The sequence below is a fragment of the Spinacia oleracea genome, chromosome 6, assembly GCF_020520425.1.
Source record: "Spinacia oleracea cultivar Varoflay chromosome 6, BTI_SOV_V1, whole genome shotgun sequence".
NCBI classification, from domain to species: domain Eukaryota; kingdom Viridiplantae; phylum Streptophyta; class Magnoliopsida; order Caryophyllales; family Amaranthaceae; genus Spinacia; species Spinacia oleracea.
In genome coordinates, this window is record NC_079492.1 from 23,852,689 (window position 1) to 23,867,208 (window position 14,520).

Sequence of the window (14,520 nt, forward strand, 5' to 3'; positions counted from 1 at the left end):
AGCCTTTCCCGATAACATCACCTGCCCTAGCCGCTTGGCATAGTCTTTGTGACCTCTCTTTGTTGGCCTTCCGGCGGCCAATCCACCTGAAATGACGGCCACAAACTCTGGATCAGTGTGATTTCCGTCATCCTCCGAGGGAGGTGACATGTTCTTTTTGTAAAATGGCTTTCCCGAACCTCCAGTATTACTGCTAACATAGCTCTTTAGAAATCCCTTGGCGGCGAGGTCGTCCAGTGCCCTTTTCAGGCTCTTGCACTCTTTTGTGTCATGCCCAATGTCACTATGAAAGTGGCAATACAGCTTGGGGTCCCTGCTTTCCGGCGACGATTTCATGGGAAACGGCCGATCAATCTCAATTTTGGAGCCAACGTCCATTAGGATTGTGTACAGATCTGTTTTATATTCAAATCGCTCCGGTCATAAGTTCTGGACCTCTTCTGCCCGTCAGCTGCTGGAGCTCTGTCTGCCTCTTTTGCAATAGCCCATGTCCCGTTAGGCCGACTCTTCTTCTCAAATTTTTCTTTCTTTGTCGTTGGTTCGGCGGTATCACTTCCCCTAGGTTCTTTCGGGACGCTGCAAATTTCAGTTGCATAGATAATGGCATCGGCCTCATCTAACACCTCGGCCATGGTTCACACACTCTTCTTTACCAGATCGAACTTGAAGAAGCCTTTCTTAAGTCCCCTGATAAAGTTGTCAAACGCGACCCCATCTGGGAAATCTGGGATTTGCCCTACTTCTAGGTTGAACCTCTTCACATAACTCCTCAAAGACTCATCTTTCCCTTGCTGGATCCGACTCAGGTGCATGCTCATCTTCGTTTCCTCCTTGTGAGCCATGAACCGGGTGGAAAGCAATAATTCGGAGAAAGTGCTAATGGTTCCAGCAGGAAGCCTTTCGAACCATTTAGACCCTACCCCTTTCAGAGTACCTGGAAAATACTTACACCACGTGGACTCATTTGTCCCTTGAACATACATATGATGCCTGTAAGCTAAAAGGTGCATATCTGGATCTGTGGTTCCGTCATAGGCGTCGATATTCGGCGGCTTGATCTTAGGCTCCTTAGGTGCCCTCATGATGTTGTCTGCAAAGGGAGTAGAGTGTTCGATTGCAAGATGGGACACCCCCTCTTGAATGTGATACACAGGATCCTGGTACCTCGACTATGGCTCCCGCCGAGAAGGCTCATGACGGCGAGTATAAAGGCATGGTCGGGTGGCCCGTGGGCGCGTTTGACTCAAGTGAGTGTAATTTGGATAGGGTAGAGGACGGGGGTTGAACCCGTGTCAGAGAGTTCAGACTCAGAGTCAGGCACCAGCTCCGCTTGTGGCTGCTCACGTCCTCGAGACGTTTCTCCGATCTGCCGCTGGGGCAGTCAGCGCGGCAGGTGGGATAGAGTCTGATTGGTTTGATTCCATGGTAACCGTCTTCTGGCGTCCTCTTCTGTCTGCCTGGTCCAGACATTCGGGGGACGCAAGGAAAGTGATGGCCTATTTTCTGTCGGCCTCTCCAGATTGGTAGCCGCCCTTGTGGTGTAAATTAGCATGCTCTTCTGTACTTCAACATTGACTGTCTTTCCTATGTCAGCTTGAAATTCGGCCAAGATGGCTCGCAGAGTACCTACAGACACAGGCATGTCAGGATTTTCTTCCATTACCGTATCCGCTTGAGGATCCAGGTGTCCTCCAGGGGGCGTATGATTCGCCTGGTCGTCTTCCTCGCTTAATACTTCCAGTTCGGCGGCATGACGAGGTGTATGCCCTGCTGCAAAAGTTTGAGCGGCATCTCCTGTGATTCTTGGGGTGGGCGTTTGCTGTTTCTCAGGCGGCCCCTCCCTTTCTCTAGGTGGCCGCTCCACTCGAACATGCCGCCCAGACTCATTTTCAGATCGCTGCTCCTCCATAATACCGTACCTCCCCACCGACGGCGCCAAATGTTGTGGGGTTTTTCCGATCAGCTGATGACAAGGAGGTTTCCGGTAGAACGTAGAACGATCCCAGCTCCGACCTGCAAAACAAGAATATTCCTCTCGGAATATTCCCTCCAATGCCTAAGTAAGTATGAGTTTTTAGAGAGAGAATTTAGAGAGAAGGCAAAGCATAAAATATTTGTGGTTGTTGTGTATTGAATGTCCTTGTCCTTGGGATTTGGGGCTTTATATAGTACTAGGTTTACATGAAATGACCTAAAATTCATCCATATGATTGGCTGAGCGGGGAAAAGAGGACATGTGTCCCTTTCCTTTTGCATTCATTTGATTTTGGGACATAGATGGGATTTTTGGGCCCTTGTGCCAGCAGAAAGTATCCACAAAGTATACCATACTTATACAGATACGAATACGGAGGTTCTTACCCATGTGTAGGGCAATGATCGGGACACGTGGCCCCTCTTTTCTTGGACTTTAAGACTACATATGAGGCATAAATTATGCCACATGTCATCTCCTCATTAGTACAAGCTGGCATGGTAATTTTGCCTACAACACTAGTGAAAAATATTGTGAAGCAAGGACTTTGAACATGAGATCAACTATACTACGAAGGACACAATCAAACATGGATCTTAAAAAAGACACGAGTATTCCTTATTTTATGGTTCAAGTGAAGTGTAGGGGGCAACTTTTTTATTTTTTATTTTTTATCATACATTGTACATTGTATATTTGTATGTTTGGATTTTGTAATGTAAGTTTTGATCCCGTGATGAATCCCGTTTAAGAATCACCAAAACTCAAACTTGGGTCGATTCATCAAAAAGCACGACCATTAATTAGTTTTGGCTTGATTTTTGACAATCCAATCCCCAAGGGGAGCCAAAATCTAAGTTCACACTAGTGACGTTAATCGATTTGAACATTTGAAAACCAAAACTCAATCATGCAAAATGCGTTAAAAAGTACCCCTACGGCTTAGAATATTGAGTTTCGACGGAGTCGCTACCAAACACATTTAAGGGTTCGGTTTGGAAATACCATGACTCGCGATAAGGCATAGGACTTGAAACCGCTTAAGGGAACGAGACACTTATTTAGAAAGATTATCAAGTTCGGTTTAATCAAGACAAATATCGTTTTCTTGCATGAAAATCCTAATTACGACACTATGTTTAGGTGGGTTTGGCATGCAATTTAGAACATCAAGTTTGCTAATTTGTACGCGATCACTTTGCTTTAAGTCAAATTAAAGGAACCTAGTCTGGTTGTCCAAGAATTATCTTTATTAAGCGTGATTGGAACTTTGTATATTCTTGATATAGCATGTTGGGTGATGAAAGAGATAATAAATAAAACAAAGCATCACAATAGAAATAAAGGTGCAATAAGTAAAATTATACACCACCTATAATGGACTAGGTGTAACCAAATTGAATGAATAATAAATGTGCGAAATTGAAGGGTGCAATATTGAAGCAAACAATTAATAAGCAATGCAAGCATTAAATAATGGAAATTGATATACTAGAAATTGTATGAGTAATATTGGAAATCCAAACGAGAAACACTTGTTCAAGTATGAATTGGTTTCTATGGATTCAACTTTGAAAGAATCTAACTTTAAAATGAGGTTGCTCATTAAAAGATATCATCGATTTTGAACTTGAATGTTAAATTGAAATTGAACTTGAATGTTAAATTGAACTTGAATATTGAACTTGAACTTGAATATAGAACTTGTATATTGGACTTGAATATTGAAATTAGGAGGCTATATTCTTAAAGGTTAGAACTTTCATGCTAAAAGATCTCATCTTTAATATGCTCCAAACTTGAAAGTTTTCTAATTTAAAGAGAGTTTGCTCTCATCTAAACATCATTGAACCTTGAATATTGAAATTGAATATTGAACATGAAACTTTGATGTTAATGTGTTCTAGTGTGAATAAGGGATTTCACTTCTTCAAATATCATTGAATATTAGTAAAGCTAGGGTTTTTGTAAATACTTGTATGATAATTGTTGTAAGGAACATTTTCAAAATTGAAAACCTCAACTTATTAATCATGTTTTTTTGAAAACAAACCTTAAAGGTTGAAACTTGGAACTTGGAACTTGGAAATGGAGTATGGAAGACCATTTAAGGGGAATTCAAGTATGAAACCTCTTAAAGGTTACTCCTTTTGTACAAATCCTAGTTTAAGTGAGTTATGAACTCACAAAAGCATCTTGCGATTATGAAAAACTTGAAGATTAAAGCATATAAATTAGAAATAATGGGATTTAGGGCCTCGAATTACCTAGTTTTGCTAGGATGATGCTTCCAAGGTTTTTCCCCAATTGCTTTGATGCTTAGAACTTGTAGATTTTAGGAAGTTTGTATGTTTTGAAGAGAATTGTATAGTGGAGAATTATTTTTTGCAGTTTATAGGAAAAACTGCTGAAAATTGCCAAAGTGGCCGGCGCATGGCGCAATACCTGCGACGCTTAGCGTCAGAGCTACTGACAAAAAAAGGACGATGACGGTTGTCCTTTAGGCGCGTTGGCACCTAAAGGACATCCATCCTTTTTAGATTATAGCAAAAGATGCTTGTTCCTTTTGCTTGGGATTAAGGCTTGAATTTACGTCTTGAAAGCGACATTTTTGAGGAAATTTGTACTGTTTGAGCTCGGTTTTACGGGTCGATGCCCCGGATGCTTGGTTTTGTAGGTCGACGCCTGATTTCAGATTATTTAATGGAATTTTGATTGGAAACATGATTCGGAGACCAATGGTGGCATCTGTTTCGAGAGATTGTGTTTTTTTTTTTTTTGAATTTTTTTTTTGGAATTTGAATTTTTTACCAAGTTTCGGGATGGGAACGAACTTGAGAATTGGATTTTGGATAACTGGACTTGGAATAAGTTCAGTGAATTTAAAGGGGTAAATTACACAGATCCAAAGTTTAACCCCTACAATTAATGTTGGGAATAGATACATGCCAGATGGTTCCTAAAGCTAGCTTAAGAGTTTTGCAGAGATTTTTTATTTGTTTTTTTTTCGGTTTTGGCAATACGTTTATATATACCTGCATTTTGGAGGGAAATGGAGTATGGATAGAAAACTTAAGGCACACGTGCAAGTCAATGCCGAAATCACTAAGTCAATGCCAGAAACTACCATTTGTTTGTCTTTCGCAAAAACAATTAACATTAAGGTGTGACTTCACAAAAAAAATTATAAAATATCCTCACAAACTTTGGGCTATAAAAGATTCTTTTTGGCAAACTAGTTGTGAGGTACGTGCGTTGCACGTGTCTAACATAACTATATTTCATAGATAATAACCTAATCGTGTGATAAAAGGTTTATTTCTACATTGACAAAGGGTGGAATCCAAAAAGATTACAAGAAAATACACATTTACGCATCATATATACCCAATAATATATAGTTTAGAAAACCAGTATTCTCTACCTTCCTTCTTCATCTGCAAAAGGAAAAGCCAACATAAAAAGTTGATATTCTTCTTCCTCTGCACAAAGCAAAAGCTCCATATAAAAGGTGGGCATTTCTAATGTACATGATGTCTAATTACATCTCAATTTTAGCATTGGCCAATTACGAAAGTCAAGATGGAGCAAAAGCGACAAAATGTACACAGTATCACCCATTTACAAGGGATGGGGGGTGTGTGTTAATCAAATGCATTCCAAAAAATGTACATATATAGTATCTACATCATACAGAAGAACTGTATTATTTTACAATTTTATTGCACATTGGTTATTTTTATGTGCAAATGCTAGATAGTAGATAGTTATTGAGTGAAATCAACATAATAGCAACAAAGGATTGATAATTTATGAGAAAGAAGGTTGAATAATCAAAATCTCGAATGGGTGAACTCTATAAAACCTCACGCACCTTCCCTTATGGGAGATAGATGAGATTTTTGTTTTCTTCAAATTTTCTGAAATTTCGCATAATTACAAAAAACTACGTAGTAATTGTTTTGATAATAAAAAAAAAGTTAGTAATTAAGCAACAAATATAAAGGGCAAGGGAAGGGAATAACTTACAAGTAGAACACAAATATATAGAAGATAACATATGTAGATTTTGCTTCAAACGAATTGTTGACAAAGAAATTACCATAAACTTAGAAACTTGGAGTTTCTTTTGAAACCTCTCCACCTTTAACTCCTGTCAAAATGCAAACACAATAGAGCAAAAATATATAAATCATCAGTTCTATTTCTGGATTACCAAAAAAGGCAGAAATCTTGAACAAACAAAAACCCTATAAAATCTTTCAAAAAATAATATTAATCTACCCAGAAAAAAAATCAGGAAAAACCAGAAAGAATAGAGTTACATTGTTACAGCAACAAATTCAGTTAATTACATGCTATTGTCATTTCTGCATAAAGATACCAAGTTGTCATTTGTCACATAAAGATACCAAGCACCATTCATCTATAGAGAGTATGTATTTGTTGCACGCTATGTGCCTATGTCTACTCAATATTCAATTAATCACCCAAAAAATTGGCAGAATTTAAATACTCAATCAGGCAAACAGGTATATCATATCATGACTCTCGAGTACTTCTGAAAATATTTCACCCTTCACTTGATGAAGATTTCCACCCTGTTCTCAAAAATCAACCTGTTTTTGCCCACACCCCTTTCTCCATTTGGCATGTTATTTCTCGAGGGAATCTTCCCACATACATTAAGAAAATCGCATATGGGAAGGATTTCTTGTGTTTCATATTCTGGGGGGATATCAACAAAGAATTATCTAAATTATTCAACAGCAGCTCCTCGTCAATCGCTGGTCTCATTTTCTCTCCTTGCTATGGTATTGATCAATCCCAAATTGGAAAAAAGCAGGCAAAAATATAATCATGCATGTATTTAAAAAAACAAAGTATATCCCATTTATAATCTAATCATATTACGGATCTATCCGAAAATAAAAAGAATACAGTATGAAAGAATAATAAACCCGACTTCTGGTATCCGTAGAAAAAGCATGTAAACCGAAATCCGCGATTCAAACCCCAAAGAAAGTAGAGAATAAACCTCCAAACATCATTCTCCGGAATAAGAATTCAGTTGAATTGGGGAAAACATGTAAAAAGGGAATTAAATTACATAATAACTTAGTTGAATTGGGGAATTTAGGTGCAATTGGGATTTCAGGGAGAGGAAATTACTTGGCAATTTGAATTTACAGCAAGAACCAGAGTTTGAGAAGGATATACGAACCATTTTTTTTAGGATACAACCCATAGCTTGAGAAAGAAACAGAAGAAGCCCAACAATTATTCTTAGAGAAATGAAACGTGGATGCCTGGATGCCAATATCGCAGATTGGCAGGTGTCAAGTATTATGTAAAAAATAATAAAATAATAACCTTGTCTTGGACTTGTAATAACAAAGTATCAGCAGGGGTATGAAAGGCATGAAAAATGACGACAAAATTGAAAGGGCGATGGGGCTTTTTTATATAAGAAGATTTTCCAAGAATAAAATAAACAAATTTAAAAAGAATAATAGGTTACAAAGGATTGAACCAGGGATCCTATGAGCAAAAAAACCACTTTATAACATTCCTTCAAAACCAACTGAGCTACCTGTATTATCCGGGTTAATGTTACGCTAAATATTATTTCTACAAGTTTTGCATTCCTGATGTTGGGTGTGTTGTTGGGCTGGTTGCACATCCCAATAGCTGGCCCTGCATACATTTAGGGATTAACGTTTTAGTTTTTTCACCTTTAAGAACCTCACATGTTTTATTTTCACCTTTAAGGAGCCCAACCCACTTTTTAGGTGAGTTAACCACATATTTAACTCAAGTTTGTTGACTCTTAGTTAGCAAAAGGCTAAAAGGTGTATGGTTAATTTATTTATTTCATAACCTTGTTATTTGTTCAACAAATATCTTCTTTGTACGGTTAATCGAAGAAGATGGCGTTGAAACCTAAAACATAGATAATCTTGGACCTAGAATCTAGTAATTTTTATATGCGCTCTGATTTTTTTTCTTCTTGTTTTTCAATTTGTGTTTGTTTCGGAATTCAATGGATTGGTTAATGTTCAAAATAAATTACGGAATATATGTTTTTTTTCTTTGCCCCATTAGATTTGTCACAAACTCACAATTTATATTTTCACATAATAATTTCTATATTAAATTTTTTTGCAGGATTGTAATTATGTAACAAGCGTGCAACTCAAAACATTCTAATTAAAAATGATAACTTATTGGTACTTGTTTTGAAAGAATTACTATAAACAATTCCGTTGTAGTCTAGTTGGTCAGGATACTCGGCTCTCACCCGAGAGACCCGGGTTCAAGTCCCGGCAACGGAAATCAAATTTTTATTTGTTTTTTCTGAACTGTTTTTTTTTCTTCTGCAAAATTTGGCGGGAGAAAACCTAGGGTTTCAACCCCCAAATCCCCAATTCCATCAACAGAAGGGAAAGCAAGCAGAGAGAAAAAACGCAGAGCACGAAAAATGGAGAAATCGAGAAGAAGAGCAGCGAGTAACAGAGGAATAGAAGAGAATACCTTGGCTATCCTTGAATCCTTTTGCGAGCATGATTCTTCTCATGTTCATGATGATCGTAAGTTGGTTTTTTTTTTTTTTTTTTTTTAACTCCCTGCTCTTTTTCTTACTTGAAATTCCAATTTATTTTTGATTCGATTTCAAATTTGGAAATCGATAATGTGAAACCCTAGGTTTGGCGTTTTTGGATGCTGTTCGGTTTGCTTCGATTGTTCCCGAAAATGGACCCCCTCCCACCAAGTAACATTTCTGATTAAATGTGGTGCATTATTATTAGTTCTATTTTACTTGTTTATAATTGTGAATTGTGATAATGGGTATAAAATGTAGCAAGATGATGGAGGCAATATTTGAAATTATGAGGGAGGCGAAATCGTTGGAACTTATAGTAGTTTGTTACCAGCTCCTCTGTGAATTAGAGAAGGTACCTCTTGCTTAATTTGAATCAATTGCATGATTATGATTGATTTAAGTGCATAATTATGGAGAACCTGTTGACCAATGATTGGAATTGTCATTGTTGATTGAGTGCAGCACTTTCCTCGGGTTTATTTGTCAAATGGAGAGGATAAGCAAGTGCCTTCTAGCAAAACTGCAGAGCTAGTTGTGTTTGAAAAGGTACATTTGGGGTTGTCATTTTTAATTCCGAGTAATTGTACATTAGCTTTGCTGGTTTTGAAATGGGAAACGGTCTCTCACTTTGTGTTTTTACTTTTTAGGCGTGGTTGCCGTTTGCTGTTGGCTCAGACGTGGCTTCGAATGACAAGCATGTGGCAAAAAAAGGATCTAAGGAGCCTGTTGATGCTGTTGTGAGTTATACTTCGTATTATCCAAGTCTTGTGTGATTATATACTGCGTTGCAAAAGAAAGAATTTGTTAATACTTGGGTTAGATAACTACTTACTCTTTTAGAATAATATATGATACGGAGTACACATTATGATATTTTGGTATGTTCAGAAAAGTTTTCACCTCCCATAAGATTTCCCCCAAAGATATGTAATGTTTTTTGATTGGATTTACCAAAAATATTCCTTCTTAATTGAGTGATGGAACAGTGTATGAATGACCCAACTATTTGATAGGTCTTTTAAACTTATCATACATGTAGTAATTAGTAAGAGGGTGCTGGTTCGACGTGACAACTATTTTTCTGCCAGGGGGAGTATTTTTAATTTCTTAGGTGCCACTTGGTTTGTAAGGAGAACAATCTGTATCGCATCTCTGCACTTTACCTCTGTACCATATTCTATATGGAAAAGTTAATAACTGTTGTGCATTGGTGTTTTAGGAAAATGTAGGGAGGTGAAGAGTAAGATTTGTCTTTCATATGTACTTTGTTTTAATATCTGATTTAATTTTTTTTTAAAATTTTATTTGCTTCACATGATGGAGCTTATGAATTGTGACTATGGACCAATTTATTTCCCACACATTTTATAATCAGAAGCCCCTCAAATTTCTTTCATCTAGGAATTGTCTGAATTTTATTTTCTATTGACATTATAGGGTTTCCACCTTCTGTTACAAAATCTCTGTGAATTGGCTAATGAAACAGAATCATCAGAACCAAAGGTATGCTGTTGCTATCTCTCACTACTCACTAGTCACTACACGGACATTGGACAACAAAGTTATGTTAACCTTGTTACTATCCTGTTATTTTGGATTACAGTAGGATCCAAGTGATATCATGTTATTTTTGCTTGAATAATATGTTCTTTAGATTTGCAGTTAGACAATTAACCTGTTAACTTCGTTTCTTTTATGGTACAGTTAGAGGTTTTGGCGAAGATGGTTTTGTTTCAGTACCTAGTCTATATTTTTGAAGCTGACTTTTTACCTCGTAACCACAACTTTCTAGGTAATTCAATAATGGCTCATGTTGCTTGCTTATCATAGAGCTTATGTTTTTTTTGTGGGGGTTTTGACTTGTTTTATTTCTTTATCTCAGAGAACTCTGATTGGATTTCTCTTAGAGATTCCTTGGTTAATAAGCTTATGGTACGTTTTTTATTGGAACGTGATAATTTTTCTTAGGGCATTCTGAAGAGACAAAAATTCCTTTTCTGTGCACCAAACTATACTCTATATTGAACAACCATTTTGTTAAAAGGATAACTCAGGGTGCATCTTGTGACAGGGGTCGAGGCGAATTAATTACAAAGACTTGACAAAAGATAGCCTCTTTGTTCTGTGCAATTTGTCCGTTGCCCATACTCCAACAGAATGTGATGTGGAAACGACTGAAATAAGCATTCCAGATGTGATAGATAACGATAGTGATTTAGCTTTCGCTCTAGCTCTGTCTTTCCCAGAAACAGTGAAGTGTACTCTTAAAGCTGTGCAGAAACTTCTAGAAGTGGTATGTGTGTACCTTGACTACCTTCCATTATTTGAGATAGAGGTTATGTGACATCCTTATTTCAACTCAAATAAGTTGTAATGGTTGATGCTTCCAGATGATGGAGCTGGACTTGTCAAGGAAGAAAGCGGATACGCAAGGCCTCACTACAAGAGCAGATGGTGCAAGGTGGATAGCTGTCCCATTATTTCCTCATTGATTGATTCTAGTATGCGGTTCTAATAATGCTACACGAAGGCTTATGTCTTTCTAGTGAATGTAATTTCGTGCATGATCTATGTCTTCTTTTTAACATGGCTTTGGCTTGAACCCTTAAATATCATAAGGTTAATTATGATCTGGCTTGATTGCAGAACCCCTGTTGTTGAGTTGATTATGGATGAGCTCTCTTATGACAAAGACTTGATTTCTCCATTTCTTCAGGTTATATTCTATAAGTATAGGTCTTGTACTTCCTCTTGAATTTGAAAAGGGCTTGGGGTGCTGGTCCCATTACTTGCTCATATATTGATTTTTGTTTCTTACTCTCTACGAACTTTGAAATGGTTTTCTTACTTGTCAGGACGTGATTGGTTTTTTTTTTCCGAGTTGTCTTGTTTCATGATTAAATGAAACGCCTGGGGTCCATTTACTCTTGCCAATTTGTTAAGGAATTTATTATGGTATAATGGGGATCAGCTATTCATGTTTGTAACATCCCTGATGCAATTGGATGTTCTGCAAAACATCTGCAGGCCTTCGATAACCCTAGATTGAAGCTGGAAATAATTGTTCAATACATTCAGAAGTACAATGTCAAAGTAAGCTTTACTTCTGACTTTTGTGCATCAAGCTGCAATATACTGCAAAAATAATCTGTTACAAGTTTCTATTGGTTATATGTATCCTTATCTTAACTGACAACATACCTATTTATTAAGTCTAAAATGAAAATGTTGGTACGTAAAGATAATGTCTGCAAGAGAAATCTTCTAATGGATAGTTTTTTGCTTGTACACCTGCGCTCTTTTTAAATTTTAGCATGACCCTTGGTATTGGCAATCCTTCTCATAGAGTACTTCTTCTTGCTTCCTTTCCCCACCGAAGACATGTTGTTTCTTCACACTTGCCTTAATGTCTTTTACTAAAACCATGACCCATTTCCCCTTGTTTCCTATATCATTCCTATCTGCATGAACATCATGAAGGATGAAGGTATTCCATCCAATTTAAAACCACATGCTCTTTCTTACTCAATGAATCTGATCCATCTTTCATATGCTTGAGCATGTCTGCGTTTGTCATGATAAAACACAGTTATGACAATTGCAAAATCATGTCTTGTTTTCTTAGGATAAGAAAAATCATGTGTATACTCCGTACAAATTTAACTTTCACCCTCTTTGTGATAACAATTATTGACTTTTAATATGATTTGCAGCCATATACTCGCAAGAGGAAGTCAGCTGACTCACAAGGTGAAGCAGCAGTTACTGGGTTTTTCAAGTGCTTCTTAAATAGCACAACTATAAAAGGCATTGTTAAGAAAGTTGGTGCTGAAGCAGTTCAAGTACTGTTAGCACAAGTTCTTCAGGTACTGTTTGTATTTACGTTTTTGGTTTAGTTATTGAAGAAGGTGATTACTTTCAGGTGTACTTTTGGTTTGAGAGAAATTGATAAATAGTATTATAAAGTACGAGGCAGGTATTTGTCCCAACAAGGAGTGTTATCATCAAATCACTTCAAATCATGCAATCTTGTTTACGGTTTAGTAAAATATAGCATGATGTGTTTAATTGGTTTCTTTGAACGTGTTTTGCTGCAGGCTTGCATGTCAATTCCCAAGGAGAAGCTTCTTGAAGAGATCTCTGATTTAAAAGACGATGGTGAGAGAAGTCCACTGGTACATATTTGTAAGAATATAATCTCTGCCTTCACCAAGCTCAGGGAAACAGACGAGTAAGTTTCTCAAGTCTACGTGTTCCTTGTAATCTTACTTGATTTCTTGTGTCTATGCCATTGGTTTTGCCAAAATTTGTAGTTTTAAGTGTCAAGATGTTGATGCATTCCTTTCATTTGACATGAATGCTCTCTGCTGTCTAGTTGAATTTTTTTTGGTATGCACATAGAATAATCCGCATCACTGGATATGCAGAAGTGTCATGATATGGAGCAGTCAGGCCCGGCTTTGGGCATAGACGAAGAGTGTGACCGCCTAGGGCCAAAGGCCGGGAGTTAAACATATATAGTATGAAATATTTTATTGGAAAAGAAATTTTAACGAAATTCTTTTTGGTGACAATGAATCCTTGCAAATTCTTAATATAATGTTTTTTTTATATAAGGGGCCTTTTCTTCTTGTTTCGCCTACGGCCCATAAAATGTTAGGACTGGGCCTGGGAGTAGTATCAGTGTTACCTAATACGGTCATTTATCCTCGTACTATGCACCGACACTCGTATTACGTACTTTGCGTATTACTCCCTCCGTCCCGGAATACTTGACCTGTTTTCCTTATCGGGCCGTCCCTTAATACTTGACCTGTTTTGTAAAAATGGAAATATTCTAACAATATTATATTATTTCTCACTCCACCCCTATTAACCCACCTACCCCCTACTCCATACAAAAAATAATTAAAAATTCAACCCCTACTCTCCCCCAACCCCACCTCTTAACCCACCTCCTACTAACTACATTAAAATAATACCCCACTATCAACTATTACCTATTAAATTAAATAAGTCAATTCAAGTCCCTTAAACTCTGTGCCGGTCAAACCGGGTCGAGTATTCCGGGACGGAGGGAGTAGTATTATAGAACACTTTGGACTATTTTAACATAGTTAGGTAGTGAATTGCATGCTCGTACTGCGTACTGAAGCGTACTCCGTACTTGGTAACACTGAGCAGTATGATAGTATACTTGAGAAAGTTAATTGGGTAACTATGCATTCATAAACAAAAAAAGAGGATAAAATGGGACAAACTTAAATAGAAAGGTGGCAATATTCATGGGAAGCAGACCATTATTTTGCTATTACATTTAAAGTTGGTATAGAGCCAGTGCATGAATTCTGGGATATCTGCTCGCAAAGTTTTCATTTCACTATATCTTTGAACTAATATGGAAATGTTTTACAATTAATATGCAGGCATTTGCAGATCTTGCCTATAGGGAAGGAAGCATTATTTACAGCAGCGAGTGTACTCTCTTCTAAATCATAGGTGCTTGCAGATTCTTCCAGAATTAACCTTTTGTACAAACTAGTTGTTGGACCGTGTGCGCTCCTCCAAGATATCAAAATATTCGGCCAAAATGTTATGTAAATCACAAGCCTAATTACTTGATGAAAGTACTTGCAAACACGGGATTACATCTAGGATTCGTTTCACTCTAGCACCGCGGAAACTTTCAACCTTGCAAAAATATTTCATTAACAATCTTTTTTTTTTTTGGGTACTTTTAAGAATCTGTATAATGTAGAGTGTGTATACAAACTTGAAAAAGCTGTTAAGATTACCTAAGAGTGGGAAGAATGAAAGGAGGCAGTACAATCTTGCATGCAAGCACTCCTTTCCAAAACCAATGCTGAAAAATTTCGACATTGTAGAAATTAACCAGGAAATTGCGTAACAAAGTTTCCTACAAATGCATTTTCAGCAATCT

General features: G+C 37.2%; 2 protein-coding genes and 1 non-coding gene across 5 annotated transcripts; 2 read left to right on the forward strand and 1 right to left on the reverse strand.

Moving 5' to 3' along the window:
• Positions 1-635: 635 nt before the first annotated feature.
• On the reverse strand, positions 636-1,082 carry LOC130463007 (uncharacterized). The gene has a single exon (XM_056832017.1). It carries the CDS (start codon positions 1,080-1,082, stop codon positions 636-638), a length of 447 nt encoding a protein of 148 aa, XP_056687995.1.
• A 7,155-nt stretch (positions 1,083-8,237) lies between these two features.
• Positions 8,238-8,310, forward strand: TRNAE-CUC (transfer RNA glutamic acid (anticodon CUC)). The gene has a single exon. It is a non-coding gene; the product is annotated as a tRNA-Glu (tRNA).
• Positions 8,242-14,420, forward strand: LOC110803857 (negative regulator of systemic acquired resistance SNI1). 3 transcript variants are annotated; one of them, XM_022009399.2, is made up of 15 exons: positions 8,242-8,565; positions 8,681-8,747; positions 8,838-8,931; positions 9,042-9,125; positions 9,227-9,316; positions 10,017-10,082; positions 10,284-10,371; positions 10,462-10,511; positions 10,651-10,872; positions 10,970-11,040; positions 11,226-11,295; positions 11,607-11,672; positions 12,293-12,445; positions 12,677-12,810; positions 13,007-13,211. In XM_022009399.2, exons 1-15 carry the CDS (start codon positions 8,457-8,459, stop codon positions 13,047-13,049), a joined length of 1,407 nt encoding a protein of 468 aa, XP_021865091.2. In that variant the 5' UTR covers positions 8,242-8,456; the 3' UTR covers positions 13,050-13,211. The 3 variants fall into 3 exon arrangements, with proteins under 3 accessions (XP_021865091.2, XP_021865092.2, XP_021865090.2); XM_022009398.2 differs by lacking the exon at positions 13,007-13,211 and adding an exon at positions 14,006-14,420 and having other exon boundaries at positions 8,245-8,565; XM_022009400.2 differs by lacking the exons at positions 11,607-11,672; positions 13,007-13,211 and adding an exon at positions 14,006-14,420 and having other exon boundaries at positions 8,243-8,565.
• Positions 14,421-14,520: the final 100 nt, after the last annotated feature.

Bases quoted from the DNA above. Each gene is read 5' to 3' on its own strand.
- LOC130463007 (XM_056832017.1), bottom strand. From the start codon at position 1,082: ATGAGGGCACCTAAGGAGCCTAAGATCAAGCCGCCGAATATCGACGCC.
- LOC110803857 (XM_022009398.2), top strand. From the start codon at position 8,457: ATGGAGAAATCGAGAAGAAGAGCAGCGAGTAACAGAGGAATAGAAGAG. The intron at 8,932-9,041 runs GTACCTCTTGCT...GATTGAGTGCAG, and splicing joins TCCTCTGTGAATTAGAGAAG to CACTTTCCTCGGGTTTATTT. The intron at 10,372-10,461 runs GTAATTCAATAA...TCTTTATCTCAG, and splicing joins TCGTAACCACAACTTTCTAG to AGAACTCTGATTGGATTTCT.